The sequence below is a fragment of the Mytilus trossulus genome, chromosome 7, assembly GCF_036588685.1.
Source record: "Mytilus trossulus isolate FHL-02 chromosome 7, PNRI_Mtr1.1.1.hap1, whole genome shotgun sequence".
Taxonomy (NCBI): domain Eukaryota; kingdom Metazoa; phylum Mollusca; class Bivalvia; order Mytilida; family Mytilidae; genus Mytilus; species Mytilus trossulus.
Window position 1 is genome coordinate 35,528,892 of NC_086379.1, and position 17,028 is coordinate 35,545,919.

Genomic DNA, 17,028 nt, shown 5'->3' on the forward strand with positions numbered 1-17,028 from the left:
TTCAGGATCAAAATGAAATTGCCACGATATTTTCTTGCACTTATGGAAAAATGTGAGCCATGCAGGGACAAAATAAGATGAAAAATGTGAAAATAAATCTAATCTTAAACTTTTAACTGAGTAAAAATAATCCACTTTAAAGAAATGATTAGCACATGTTGAATTAACATGTCACATGTCAACTTAATGTTAACAATTTGTCAAAAGATAATAGCTTTAAACTAAATGCAGAAGTGCACTTGTTATAATCAATACATTTAGTTTTGCTTTGATAAACAATGAAACACTGCAACAATTGGTATAATGACCAGAACAAGACTTCATTCCTTGACCGTATAATGACATATATCGTATAATGACATATATTGTATAACATATATCGGACCTACAACTATAGTACTTTAGATTGATATTGAAGTCTTCAGATGACGCTAGGACTGATGTATTAAAGATCTTTTGAAATACAAAATATCATTTAGGTCAACATTGCTCACAGTTCAACTTCACCTTCATCAATTTTACATGTACATGTACTTAATTTAGAATTAGATTAAATGCCTTTACAAAAGCTCTCATATTGTATCTGTAAAATAGGTGACAAATTCCCTCAGTTAACTTTCTCCATCAAAACACACAAGTTATAATTGAAAAATTTTCAACCTGACCCAATTAATTGAATTAAACTTTACCCATACATTTTAATACAAACAATTTACCGGAAATAAAATATTTTGCTTAATATTGGATTATTGTGATTTCATGCTACCAATATCTATTTTGGGTTTAGAAGCTTTTTTTCAATTCAACAAACCAAAATATTTCCTAGAACAGTTAAAAAGCAATTATTTAGTCTCTAAACCAGATTTGACATTAAGGATCAAGCATCAGTAGATCTATATCAATTTGCATAAAATTTAACACTTTTCGAGAAAAAAAAAATCAATATATAAATGTCATCTCGATTAATCATGTGATAAAATGAGAAAAGAAGTATCCTACGAAATCATAAAAGTTCTATTTTGACCAATGAAGAAAGAAAATTCTCATAAATTTTTCAGCTTGTCATTAATCATTATCTTGAGTAATGAATTTTACATGAATTCAAACATGATATCTCAGTGGGATAACTGGTGAGAACAATAGAAAAGTAACTCTCCTAGCAATGGAGGTATAAAAAAAGTCAATAGTTTCTTTACTTTAGTAATCATACTGATTAAATGTTGTTCGGAGACCACAGGATAATAAATTAAATAAAAATTACAAATATAGGCATAACCAGATGCTTCGCAGGGCACAGCTTTATACGACCTCAGAGGTTGAACCCTGAACGGTTGAGGAAAGTATGGACACAACATTCAAGCTGAATTCAGCTCTAAATTTGGATTGTGATTAAATAGTTGACACAGCATAGGTTTCTGTCACAGAATGAATGTGGTCTAATGAACTTAAAAAAAATAATTTGCCTTTGAGCAATGAATAATAATCCTCTCAAAAAAATATTTGAAGAAACTTTATTTTTATTTATGAAATCTGAAATGAGAAAAAACTTTCCCTTATTCCAAAACTGATCTCAATTCAAATTTCTAATGGAGTTTTCAACAATAACTGCTCATTTAAATACATCATAAAATATTAAAATGTAAAAAAAAAGTGCTTGTTATCACTGAATGGTAAAGATTGTTTTAATCTATCAGCTGGTAGTAATGGTGAAAATACATTGATTATTGTATAAAACAATGATTTAAGTTGATTCAACTACTATTCTGGACAAAGAAAGATAACTCAAATTTACAAAGAATATTGAAAATATCTTGCTATTGCACAAATATCTATTCTGGACAAAGAAAGATAACTCCAATTGAAAATTGGTTGCTATTGCACAGTATTGTGAAATTAGATATTTCTTGCTATTGCGCAATACTGTCAATTGAAAATATCTTGCTATTGCACAAATATCTATTCTGGACAGAGAAAGATAACTCCAATTAAAAATTGATTGCTATTGCACAATATTGTGAAATTAGATATTTCTTGCTATTGTGCAATACTGTCAATTGAAGATTTCTTGCTATTGAACAATACTGTGCAATTGAAAATTTCTTGCTATTGCACAATACTGTACAATTGAAGATTTCTTGCTACTGCTGAATACTGTGCAATTGAAAATTTCTTGCTATTGCACAATACTTAATAATTTTGAATCCTGATTTGGACCAACTTGAAAAATTTGCCCATAATCAAAAATCTAAGTACATGTTTAGATTATGCATATCAAAGAAGCCCAAGAATTTAATTTTTGTTAAAATCAAACTTAGTTTAATTTTGGACCCTTTGGACCTTAATGAAAACCAATTTGAAAATGGGACCAAAAATCAAGAATCTGCTAACACCGTTAGATTTAGCATATCAAAGAACCCCAATTATTCAATTTTTGATGAAATCAAAACAAAGTTTAATTTTGGACCCCGATTTGGACCAACTTGAAAACTGGGCCAATAATAAAAAATAAGTACATTTTTAGATTCAGCATATCAAAGAACCCCAAAGATTCATTTTTTGTTAAAATCAAACTAAGTTTAATTTTGGACCCTTTTGGACCTTAATGTAGACCAATTTGAAAACGGGACCAAAAAATAAAAAATCTACATACACAGTGAGATTCGGCATATCAAAGAACCCCAATTATTCAATTTTTGATGAAATCAAACAAAGTTTAGTTTTGGACCCTTTGGGCCCCTTATTCCCAAACTGTTGGGACCAAAACTCCCAAAATCAATCCCAACCCTCCTTTTTTGTTCATAAACCTTGTGTTTAAATTTTATTGATTTCTATTCACTTATACTTAAGTTATTGTGCAAAAACCAGAATAATGCTTATTTGGGCCCTTTTTTGGCCCCTTATTCCTAAACAGTTCAAACAAAAACTCCCTAAATCAATCCCAACCCTCCTTTTGTGGTCATAAACCTTGTGTCAAAATTTCATAGATTTCTATTTACTTAAACTAAAGTTATAGTGCGAAAACCAAGAAAATGCTTGTTTGGGCCCTTTTTGGCCCCTTATTCCTAAAATATTGGGACCAAAACTCCAAAAATCAATCCCAGCCTTCCTTTTGTGGTCATAAACCTTGTGTTATAATTTCATAGATTTCTATTCACTTTTACTTAAGTTAGAGTGCGAAAACTAAAAGTATTCGGACGACGACGACAACGACGCCAACGTGATAGCAATATACGACGAAATTTTTTCAAATTTTGCAGTCGTATAAAAACTATTAATTTAAAAAAATTCATGGGCCGATTGATTGCTGGTATTTTAAAAGCTACTTTCAGCACACTAGGCCCCTTTACAGCAATGATTTTCTTGGTGGAAGAAATTCAGACACAACAACCATCCTTCACATGGAAAGATGGCAATTCTAGTTAATTATTAAAGATGAGTAAAACACACCTTACAGTGAGCAGGACTTAAAATTACAACCCAGAGGCGGATTTAGGGGGGGGGGGGCAGGGGGCCCAGGCCCCACCCTTTATGGAAAAAAAATTGATTGCTTATGTAGGGAATCACTGAAGCATGACTGGAGTGCCCCCCCCCCCCCCCCCCCCCCCGCCCCCCCCCCCCCCCCCCCCTCCTTTAGGCAGTCAGTGGGCCCCCACTTATGAAAATTTCTAGATCCGCCAGTGCAACCTCAGGGTTGACAAACTGCCATGATAATACCAAGAGTACTGAAACTGGCATTAAACAGCATCAATCAATCACTTTGTATTTAAGAACTGGATTTTGACATTGAACTTAATTTAAGTCATTGAAATAAATACAGGTCAGGGTGACCTCCTTCTGATGAAAAAATGTCACACAAACCTTTATGATTTCAATTAATCTTTGTAAATAAAACGCATTTAATCTGTACATCAAAATCTCTTCATTGTTCATGCTTTTTGAATTTTCAGCTTTAAATGCTCTTTAGCATTGTATTTGATTTAGATTTCCAACTGTTTTAATTTGAGGGCAACTGATGAATCTCATGTAGATGTGACAAGCATCTGGCGTACCAAATTATAGACCTGTTACATTTGATGAGTTTAACATGTTCTTAATGAATAGTTAGCTGTCTAACACAAAATTATATAATAATATGATCATTGGAAAAGATCATGCCCAGAAATAATCAATATTTTCAATACATATATATCAAACTCACTTTATCTGCTATAAATGTTATTGATATAAATACTTTAGGAACATTTATGATGTTGAACACATAGAGTCTGAGACAAGAAGATGGAATTTGGGAGGAAGGTTATATTTCTATAGTTAGTACAAAATGTATATAGTTCAAGAATGATCTCCCTTGCACAAACAATAAATCGGTTGCATCATTCACACATAATTAAACAAAATTGATTTATTTTCAATTAAGAAAAAAAAAGGGACCAAAGCAAGTATCTATATCTTTTTAACAAAACTATTTGACAGTTTCTAATATTTCGCTTTTTTTATGGTGAAAAATACTATCATCACAATATAACTTTGAAGGTGTAAATAGTAGGTAAGGTCACTTCAGTGGTAGACATATGTGGGTATTCTTAACAAAACATTTGGTGGCAGGTCTCAGTGCTTGTTAATGTCAACATTTACTTACAGTGTCAAAGACAATCTAGCCAAAAGAATGGAGGATGGGTTAGAGAATAATTACACCACACTGGGCACAAAATAGTTATTGTGGATTAATCAGTTGATTTTTTCCAGAGATTTCAGTATTCAGGAAATGAGGAAAAATAGCGTTTTCATGATAATTTGTTTGATTCATGGTTTTGCCAAAATCCTTATACAAGTGTAAAGAAATTCATATTTCCTTGAACTATAAAATTCAAAGCAAATGGTATCCCTTGGATAATAATGAATTCACAATTTTCTACATTGTCTGAAAAAACAAATTTTATTTTCTCAAAAGGATGTTTTAATTTTCTGGTTTCTCATGATCATCCAAATATCACACAACCTCACATTTTTTTGTAATCTAGAATTTTTTTATTTTTAAAGTAGGCTTTATAAAAGAAACAAAGACTTTCTGCCAGAAAATCATTTATGTTATTGAAATAATAAATTGCTGACCCAACTTAATTTTGACAAATTTATAATATTAATAATGATGAAATAATAGAAAAAAATGGATAAGAATCTAAAATACGAATTATTTGGCCTTAAAAAGGTTCAACAGAAAATATTAGTTTTTCTCACATTAAATGGGTGTACAGTTAAATAAAACAGCATGTTAAGAGAAAAAAAATCAACATTTAAAATGTAAACATACACAAAATATGTGTGCCATATTCAAAAACTCATATCAAAACAAACTGATACAGCAAAACCTGTCTTAGGTGACCACCTGTATAATGAACTTTAAAAGTGGTCACCATAGACAGGTATTTTGGAACAAAAGTTCATGCATAATGAAAACATCCAGTATCAAAGATTGTCTAAAATACTGATGTCCATTATGCAGAGTTTGGTCACTTAAGACAGGTTAACTGCTTTACAACATGTGCGCTGTTCACCAGATAGCAGAACCGATAAGCCAAAAAAGATTCAAATAAAGAAATTTCACTTCAAAAAACAATCTTGAACACAACAAAATTTAGCATTGTTTGCAAATACATACTCCTTCTATCTATAAAACAAAATTCATAATCACAATGGCTAATATTATGCAAAAATTATGCAAAATCTATGCTAAAAAATTCATAGAAAATTAAAAAATTTCATGCAAATTATTTTTTAATTCTACCGATGAACATCCTTAATGCGAAATCAAAAGCAGATCGTGCAAAACTTTTACCTCCATGCGTTTGCCAACATGCAAATCAACCTATTAACACACTATATAGTCAATTTACATGCACATCACCCTATGAACACTCACTATAAAGTCAATTTACATGCATTTACTTTACTACTTAGCAACTAATTTGACTTCAAATGTAAAGACATTGAAATCAACACATGGTTTGTTTTTTTCTTTTGATTGGATAAAGCTCTTAAGAGTCCGAAGTAAAATTAAGATTTCCATTAATGAATTGGTTTTCTCAAATTGAGACAAAAAATTTCACTTTTATTCCCTCTAAATTTATAATTTTTCTTGTAATCTTGAGTTTGTCATAACCAGAACTGAGTCTGACTGATTAACTTTTCTGCTCCAAATTCCATACAACAATACCATGTAAATAGATATAACATAACAGAATTTATTAAAAGATTTGCAGTCTAAAGTTAAAAGAATGGTTTTTCTAATCTTAATATAGACTACAAATCTAGCAATATGTGTTACCTGCAAAATTCACTGAAAATAGTTTCTATATGCAGCAGTTAAAATATGCCCTTTTTGCAGGAAATGCACAATAATTGTAGTTCATACTAGCAAATTCTACAATGATCCTGATGTTTATATCTTAGTACAGCCCTTGTATGGTGTTAACTTCCCAATGGTTAATTTGGAACTGTGTATGATGCATTGAATGTTGTTGCAATTGGGTATTATGCACAGTGCATAGTGCAATGGGATGGTGTATAGTGCCATAGGGAACATGAAAGTATTCAAAATGTTGCAATATCATGTTTGATTCAATGAGTTTTCAAAATGGTGCAATATAATGGTCAATTCAATTAATATTTTATTGGATGCAATTTCAAGTTTTATTGTATAGCAATATAATATTCCCCACAGAAAGTAACCAAAAGTTAGCGTGCAATAAATCTTCAAATTTCATGACTTCATCAACGATAAAATATTAGTTTAAACCAATTTTTATTTTCAAATACTATATTGCTATACAAACTAGAGGCTCTAAAGAGCCTGTGTCGCTCACCTTGGTCTATGTGCATATTAAACAAAGGACACAAATGGATTCATGACAAAATTGTATTTTGGTGATGGTGATGTGTTTGAAGTTCTTACTTTACTGAACGATTTTGCTTCTTACAATTATATCTATCATGAACTTTGCCCATTAGTAACAGAGAACTATATTTGGTAAAAATTTACATAAATTTACCAAATTAATGAAAATTGTTAAAAATTGACTATAAAGGGCAATAACTCCTTAAGGGGTCAATTGACCATTTAGGTCATGTTGACTTATTTGTAGATCTTACTTTGCTGAACATTATTGCTGTTTACAGTTTATCGCTATCTATAATAGTATTCAAGATAACCAAAAACAGCAAAATTTCTTTAAAAATTACCAATTGGAGGGCAGCAACCCAACAACCAGTTGTCCAATTCATCTGAAAAATTCAGGGCAGATAGATATTGACTTGATTAACAATTTAACTTCTTGTCAGATTTGCTCTAGATGCTTTGGTTTCATAGTTATAAGCAAAAAACTGCATTTTACCCCTATGTTCTATTTTTAGCCGTGGCGGCCATCTTGGTTGAATGGCCAGGTCATCGGACACATTTTTCAAACTAGATACCCCAAAGATGATTGTGGCCTAGTAGTTTCAGTGGAGATTTTGTAAAAGATTACTTAGATTTATGAAAAATGGTTAAAGATTGACTATAAAGGGCAATAACTCCTAAAGGGGTCAACTGACCATTTTGGTCATGTTGACTTATTTGTAGATCTTACTTTGCTGAACATTATTGCTGTTTACAATTTATCTCTATCTATAATAATATTCAAGATAATAACCAAAAACAGCAAAATTTCCTCAAAATTACCAATTCAGGGGCAGCAACCCAACAACCGATTGACCGATTCATCTCAAAATTTCAGGGCAGATAGTTCTTGACCTGATAAACATTTTTATCCCATGTCAGATTTCCTCAAAATGCTTTGGTTTTTGAGTTATAAGCCAAAAACTGCATTTTACCCCTATGTTCTATTTTTAGCGGTGGCGGCCATCTTGGTTGGTTGACCAGGTCACGCCACACATTTTTTAAACTAGATACCCCAAAGATGATTGTGGCCAAGTTTGGATTAATTTGGCCAAGTAGTTTCAGAGGAGAAGATTTTTGTAAAAGATTACTTTAATTTACGAAAAATGGTTAAAAATTGACTATAAAGGGCAATAACTCCTAAACGGGTCAACTGACCATTTTGGTCATGTTGACTTATTTGTAGATCTTACATTGCTGAACATTATTGCTGTTTACAGTTTATCTCTATCTATAATAATATTCAAGATAATAACCAAAAACAGCAAAATTTCCTCAAAATTACCAATTCAGGGGCAGCAACCCAACAACCGATTGACCGATTCATCTGAAAATTTTAGGGCAGATAGATCTTGACCTGATAAACATTTTTATCCCATGTCAGATTTCCTCAAAATGCTTTGGTTTTTGAGTTATAAGCCAAAAACTGCATTTTACCCCTTTGTTCAATTTTTAGCCGTGGCGGCCATCTTGGTTGGTTGACCAGGTCACGCCACACATTTTTTAAACTAGATACCCCAAAGATGATTGTGGCCAAGTTTGGATTAATTTGGCCAAGTAGTTTCAGAGGAGAAGATTTTTGTAAAAGATTACTTTAATTAACGAAAAATGGTTAAAAATTGACTATAAAGGGCAATAACTCCTAAACGGGTCAACTGACCATTTTGGTCATGTTGACTTATTTGTAGATCTTACTTTGCTGAACATTATTGCTGTTTACAGTTTATCTCTAACTATAATAATATTCAAGATAATAACCAAAAACAGCAAAATTTCTTCAAAATTACCAATTCAGGGGCAGCAACCCAACAACCGATTGACCGATTCATCTGAAAATTTCAGGGCAGATAGATCTTGACCTGATAAACATTTTTACCCCAAGTCAGATTTGCTCTAAATGCTTTGGTTTTTGAGTTTTAAGCCAAAAACTGCATTTTACCCCTATGTTCTATTTTTAGCCGTGGCGGCCATCTTGGTTGGTTGACCGGGTCACGCCACACATTTTTTAAACTAGATACCCCAATGATGATTGTGGCCAAGTTTGGTTTGATTTGGCCCAGTAGTTTCAGAGGAGAAGATTTTTGTAAAAGTTAACGACGACGGACGACGACGACGACGGACGACGACGGACGACGACGGACGACGGACGACGGACGCCAAGTGATGAGAAAAGCTCACTTGGCCCTTCGGGCCAGGTGAGCTAAAAAAGGGTTATTCCATGAACATTTGGGAATATTGTCCCTCGTAGAACATATATTGCACTTGCAAGCTCGTGCAATATAAAATTCTACTCTGGACAATATTCCCCAATATTCATGCAATAACCCTATATAATTTAATTAGTAGTTTTTTTAATTTTTAATGATGCTACAGTAGGTATGATTCATAGAGAAAAGGCAAATGGTGATGATACAATCAGGAATGGTGTTTCATGCAATAAGTCATAAGGAAAGGGGATTTGTGCAATGAGAAATTGTGTTTAGTGCAATCAGGAATGGTGCTTAATGCAATAATGAATGGTATTTAGTGCAATAAGGAATGGTGTTTAGTGCAATAATGAATGGTGCTTAGTGCAATAAAGAATGGTGTTTAGTACAATAAGGAATGGTGTTTACTGCAATAATGAATGGTTTTTAGTGCAATAAGAAATGGTGTAAGTAGGAAGTTTACATCTAAAGATCAATGACTGTAGGTTATGAGAATAAAGACTATGTACTAAGATTATCAAGCAGTATTGTACTAACCACTAGTAACAAGGGTTTCTAATCTACTGAGGTTCACATGAAGTAGGATATAAGAACTTATCCAATGTACCTTTTAAAAAACTTGAATCTATGGTGGTTTGCAATAAGATTGGTAAATTAACAAATCCAACAAATGTTCTATTAAAAATAATGTACCTGTTTAGTCAGTTTACTGAGTGTTTCAGTCTGCTGTTTGGCCATGTCTTCAAGCTTCCTGTAAGCCTCCTCTGGTGAAGTCTGTCTAGTGATCACAGCTTCTAAGAAGTCATACAAATACTGTAACAAAGAAAATATTGTCAACTTATGTGCAATTTATGACTGAATGACAGGACAATTGTTATGATTAAATCTGCAAGCATGAATTTTTTGTACAAAATATTTCTTATAACTGATCACCTAAATGGTTAATTTGAGATTTTTGGCTATGATGAAACATTGCAACAAGTGTATTACGATATTTCTCCACTCAAGACAGTTAAATTTTATTATTTAAAGCATGAGTCTTGCCAAGCCCTTTAAATAATGAAATTTTACTGACGAGAGTGGAGAAATATTGTAATACACGAGTTATAGTGTCGGAATCTGTTTCTCTAATGCTTTTTATCGTTCTTTTTCAAAGATTTTCAGAAAATTGTGCTCTTTATATGCGACGTCATCAGGCAAGGTCACCTTTTTTCATGACGTCACAATAGGAAAATTGAAAAGAAAAACAAAACATTTTGACGTTATACTCAAATTTCGACTAATCATTTGCAGAAAACAGATTTTTCACTAGTGAGGAGAAATATTTTTCTCACACCGGTCAGGAAATGTGAAAAAAACACAAAAATTAGAGATATGATGTTTCTTATTGATGATGCAAAGCTCTATGTTTCTTGTTATTATAGTTTTCTATGTTTATCTTTTTTCTAATATGCTTTTTTAATTACAGTTGAGCTTTTAATTGGAGCATAAAGATAGTGTGCAAATGTTGAGATCTTCTTTTAATTAGATTGCCTATTAATAAATTGTTTGATTTGAATGATTAATAATCTTTTTTAATTATTAAAAGCAATGTTAATGAATAGCCTTGAAAAACCTTTACCATAGACCTGTGTGCCAGGAGTCCATGGTATACACTTACATATGGAAATTGTTGTAGGAATAAATAAAATATTAAAAAACTTTTAAATCAGAATATTATCAGGAGTATAATACCACAAATTTTGGGATTGAATTAAAATAGCTAAAATATTCCCTCGTGTTAATTCTAACTTTATTGGAGATGAAAATTGGAGACAAGAAAAAAAATGAAATAAAATCTTGTGATCAGTTTTGGTCTTTGAAATCACAAAACTAAATCGAAAGCTCTTTACTTTACATTACATTACAAATGAACTGAGAAAGTTACATTTTAACTAGTTAGCAAAGTGTTAGGATCTAGCCATTTTACTCAGACAGGGGACACTAGTACCATTTGTGTACTGATATGTAATAAAACTCAAATATATTGAAATTTCACTAAAACAAACAATAAACTTATATAAGCAAAAAATAATTAAAAGTTAGACCATTAATGGCTATATTGATTTTTCAACAGGAAATAACTCTTTCATTCCAAACTAGATTTCGTGTAAACAATTTTGATTGGAAAGTTAACAGAGCCTGAAATAACATTTTGAATTATGTCCAATAACTTTAAAACATAAACATAACCATATATTGAAAAAGTTATGTAATGATTTTGTAGTTTGAACATAAAAAATACCAGTAATAAGTTATTCAGTTATTAATTCAAATAAATTGCTATTACAATAAGATGTTTGGGACCAAACTACTGAAAAATAGTATTACAATTTTCCCCTTTAAAATTCATGTTTCAAGTTTCAAATCTGTTTACAATCAAGTGACTTCTTCTGTTGGTTTTTAAGATTTTAGATTTTCACAAATTTAGGAATTTATTTGAAAATTATTTCTTTAAGTTAATAAACAGCTGCGCCATGAGCGCATGATACGGTGCGACATGTAAAAACAAGAGTGCATACACTGAAATGTCTCGCCTTCTTTACTAATCCTTGATACTATCTTGATAGACCTAAATATAAAGCTTTATTACAACTGTCACATAAACTCAACATTAACCAAGAAAATGAAACATTGATCAATGAACCATGAAAATGAGGTCAAGGTCAGATGAACCATGCCAGGCAGACATGTACAGCTAACAATTCTTAAATATAACAAATATAGTTGACTTATTGCTTATAAATTCAGAAAAACAGACCAAAACACAAACACCTAAAACTTAGCAATGGACCGTGAAAATGAGGTCAATTTCAAATAAAACCTGCGTAACCAACATATAGATCATAAAATATTTCCATACACCAAACAAAGTTGACCTACTGCATAAAGTATTAGAAAAATAGACCAAAACTAAAAAACTTAACTTTGACCACTGAACCATGAAAATGAGATCAAGGTCAGATGACACCTGTCAGCTAGACATGTACACCTTACAATCATTCCATACACCAATTATAGTAGACCTATTGCATATAGTATAAGAAAAACAGACCAAAACACAAAAATTTAACTATAACCACTGAACCATGAAAATGAGATCAAGGTCAGATGACACCTGCCAGTTGGACATGTACACCTTACAGTCCTTCCATACACTGAATATACTAGACCTATTGCTTATAGTGTCTGAGATATGGACTTGACCACGAAAACTTAACCTTGTTCACTGATCCATGAAATGAGGTCGAGGTCAAGAGAAAACGGTCTGACAGGTATGAGAACCTTGCAAGGTACGCACATACCAAATATAGTTATCCAATTACTTATAATAAGAGAGAATTTAACATTACAAAAAATCTGAACTTTTTTTTCAAGTAGTCACTGAACCATGAAAATGAGGTCAAGGACATTTGAAATGTGACTGACAGAAAGTTCGTAACATGAGGCATCTATATACAAAGTATGAAGCATCCAGGTCTTCTACCTTCTAAAATATAAAGCTTTTAAGAAGTGAGCTAACACCGCCGCCGTAGCCGCCGCTGCCAGATCACTATCCCTATGTCGAGCTTTCTGCAAAAAAAGTTGCAGGCTCAACAAAAACCTCCCCTGTTTAACAAAATACCCAATAACTCAATATAACAAAGAAATGTGTAAAGTCGTAAGCAATAATCATAAATTGTTATAGAGATATGGCACAACATGTAAGAAAAACCTCCCCCTTTTTTACAAAATACTCAATCACTCAAAAAATGAAATTTTGAATCATCATCAAAAAGTATACAGATCTTAAGATTAATATAACAAAGGCATGTGTAAAGTTTGTAGTTTGACACCATTTGCGAGTATGGTCTTGAGGAAACGATGATAGTCCGTCGGACGGGGACGATAAATGGCTGGCCCGTGTTAAGAGAGAGCCACATCTCTTGCACGTTAAAGATACCCTTGTAGATTTTCGAAAAAGAGTAGGCTAATGCCGCTACAAGGCAGCACTCGCACCCGCAAAGTGGAAAGGGATTAATATAAGTTGTAAAACTTGTTTCCCAATCCACTATAAATAAATATGTTTAAGCTTGTAGCAATAATCATAAATCGATTTTGAGATATGGCGTGACATGTAAAAAAACCTCCCCCTTTTTCACAAAATACTCAATAACTCAAATATAAAATTTTGAATCATCACCAAAAAGTATACAGATATTGAAATTAATATAAGTAAGAAGTGTTTAAAGTTTTAAGCCATAATGAAGAATCGTTTTTGAGATACAGTGCGACATGTGAAAAAAACCCACCCCTGTTTTAGTTACAAAGTGCCGTAAATCAAAAAGTTTAAATCTAATTTTCAGCAAAAAGTACACAGATCATTTGACCATCATAAGAAATAACTTTATTAATTTTCATGAAATTTGGATAAGTCGTTCTCAAGTTACGGTGCGACATGTTTACGCCGGACAGACAGACAGACAGACAGACAGACAGACAGACAGACAGACAGACAGACAGACAGACGGACGGACACTGGACATGTGTATACCATAATACGCCAGTCAAAATTCCCGTCAAAATTTTGACGGGCGTATAAAAATTGACCCTTCAAATTTCAATTTGTACACATCAACTAAAATGACATATTGGATAACGCTCTATACCCTGTTAAACCAACAATTTCTAGACTTAAAATGATAAACTAAAATTGTCCATAAAAATGCTTTAGAGTATCATAGGCATGACCATTTAGTGTACTTCAGTAAGGAGGCTGGTAACAATGGTAACAAAAGTGTATTATTTTTTTGGCCTAACATGAAACATTTGAAGAACCCAGTTTTTATAAAAGGTTGCATGTGAGAAAGTAGTTTTCAAGGCTATTTTCCTATTGATTGCTAAACTTAATTAAAAATAAGTGATCACTCATTCTGTCAATCCAGTGATTACATAGTAATGTTCTATAAAAAAGACAGATAAGTGTACGATAACAGAATTAAATAGAGGCTTCCAACAAATTTCAATCAATTAATTTTGTCAGTATTAGTAAATGGTTTGCAAAATAAATATTTCTTTTTCATTGATAGATAAACATTCTGATATTTAGAATTCTGTAAAAAGTGTTTCCAAATCATGTCAGATTCAAATATTAAAGTTCAAAAATATATTTCCATTTCTCTCAAAATTTTAAAAATTAATATCAATTCCTGAAGGTCATTCTAATGTTTCATTTTTAACAACAGGCTTGGTAATGAAATTAAATGGATTAAAAGCAGAAATAGTAATGCTGTCTTTTAATATGCTATAAAACCAGGTTTAATCCACCATTTTCTACATTTGAAAATGCCTGTACCAAGTCAGGAATATGACAGTTCTTGTCCATTCATTTTTGGTGTGTGTTGTAATTTGATATTGGCATGTGATTACGGACTTTCCGAATCGATTTTCCTCTGAGTTCAGTATTTTTGTGATTTTACTTTTTAATATAGGAGAAACCCCTTTTCACTCATATTAAAAATCAAAATAGAAGGTGTTCAGCTTAATGTTTTATAGATGAATCTGTGGTAGTCTTATCAAATTTATTCAGGAGTCAATGATAAAGATGATGTTGTCAGCAACAGAAGTGTGACCTTTATGCAGCTATAGAATAGCTATCAGATGACACAGTTATAATAAGAATTTGAAGGACCAAAGTTTATGTACTATCTAGATCTTTTTGTTTGAAGATGCATATATGGTTATGGAAAAAACTGTTGCATTTATATGTCTTATAAGTATTTTCTCCTAAGAAATGTATATTTAGGTATTGTTCTAAAGTAAAAGACCTTGAATTGAAAAATGGTTTAGACAATTTGTCCTAAAGCAGATTGATTCCAATTATAATGTTTTTCCTTCACTTTTTCATTTATCCAAACTTAAAAAGCATTATATCTACACAAGAAAATGTATTGTAATTTGTCTTTGCAAATTTATCAAATTTCGATTCAAACCAAAAAAAAATTGTTAATGTAAGTCAAAAATGGAATCTTAAAAATGAGTCAACATCCATACAATTCCACTGTTTTTCCGAAATACCAGTTTGTAATTATTATTCATTCTGGTTTAAATCAGTTAAAAATATGCTAAATAATGCACTATCTACAGGTAGTACACTTATTTACATAAGCATTTTTAAAAACATCAAACTTTAAAACAGTATAAATAAATGGTATGTAAATACTTACTGGAGTTAGATATTTGTAAGTCAGGTGAGCATTTTCTGCCAGTACATCAGCAGCTAGATCATAGTACTGAAAGAAAAAAACAATATGAACCAATAGGCGGAAAAAGAATTTGCAATGTGAATTCATTTTGGATATAGGTGAACCTCATACTCAAATTTTACAAGAAATAAATATTTTCTATAGATTTACAATTTCCTCAAGCAGTGAGAATTCATAACCATGAAAATAAATGTATTCAGAGTAATCACAACCTAATGTTGTAAGGGGAGTAACTCAAAAGATACTATGGCAAAAACAGCAGATAAAACTTGTAACAATCATAATTGATTTATAGTTACTTTTAACCTCCAGTGACAAATAGTTCATGCATATTTAGGACATAAAAACAAGTTAGCATTTTATTTTATCGCTATTTTGTGCATTTTTCCTTTGATCTTTTTTTGTGATAATTTTCATATCATGCTTCTCCCTTGAGATGGAAACATTATCGCTAGAAACTAAGGAGGCCACGTTGCCATGGTGCCGTTGCTAACGAAATTGACATTGAAATTGACAACGTCATCATAGGTAAAATAGCTATAAACAGATTATCATTGGTCATCTCAACTCGATTGCTTTTCTCACTTTCGCTGTACCAGCTCAAGCGAGAAAATCAATCTCGTTGAGATAATCAACGATAATCTATAAATATAGGTAGGTTCTGTAAAGTGATATGACCAGGACAAAGAACATGCTGACAGTCACTGCCAAATATTGGCATGTTTGAAAAGATCAAAAATTTCTCCTAGAAGAGGTTGTTTACTGTCTTCAAAAGGTTGTAACAAGTGTTTGCTGCTGTTCAGAAAATGAAGCACTCTTCAAATTGGGATATCAACACATAACTGTAGTAGTGTGAAGAAAAAGAGAATTTACTTACTTCATATTTGGCATACAATAAAAGAAGATTTCCAAAAGTTTCCGGAGGGAAGGGATTCTGTTGCAGTAAAAACTGCATTTTCTGGAAGCCACCAGTGGCATTGGTTTCCATGTTCATCAGAGCTTGGTTGTGAAGTGACACAGCATCTAACTCTTCCTCTGCTCTTGGTGGCATATCTGTCAATGCTTCACATGAAGCTTCATCTGGAAAAATAACAAATAATCTTAATTGATGCAATGATTTAATAAAGCTAATAGGGTTAAAACCTTTATTTAGGTATATATATATATTTATTTGATTAATCTGTTATACCTTAGGGCTGTTCCAGAAAATACTATGTCCCCCCCAGGGAAGGCAATTTTTTAAATATTATGTGGGTGGTTGTATTTGAAATACCAAAATGCAAAGGGAGTGCTGTTCTAATTAAATTTTATTTCTGTGGGTGGTGGGGGTTAAAAAAAAGTGCAGTCCCTGGGGGGGGGGGGGGGGACATAGTATTTTCTGGAACAGCCCTTAACTGGTTATTTGCAAAATTAGATTATTACAATTATGCATATTTTATTTTATTATTCAGGCATCCTGCTATTGTAGTTGAAGCTCGAGAATTGAAGTTTTTGAAAAAGCATTTTAAACTTAAAACACAAAATAATGCTCTCTATTCTACATCAAGCATGAGGTAATTGCAATCTGGAATCCCAATCAATGACATTTGATATCGTGGTTTTG

At 32.0% G+C, this 17,028-nt stretch overlaps 1 protein-coding gene across 2 annotated transcripts in view; it reads right to left on the reverse strand.

The window, feature by feature from the left end:
* Positions 1–17,028, reverse strand: part of LOC134724993 (intraflagellar transport protein 70A-like) — a 52,716-nt gene that overhangs the window by 16,105 nt on the left and 19,583 nt on the right. For both annotated transcript variants that reach the window (XM_063588436.1, XM_063588435.1), the window contains 3 exons: positions 16,303–16,505; positions 15,387–15,452; positions 9,835–9,954 (listed from right to left, as the gene is read on the reverse strand). In XM_063588436.1, the coding sequence (XP_063444506.1) occupies positions 9,835–9,954; positions 15,387–15,452; positions 16,303–16,505 (389 nt within the window). The remainder of the gene's footprint in view (positions 1–9,834; positions 9,955–15,386; positions 15,453–16,302; positions 16,506–17,028) is intronic.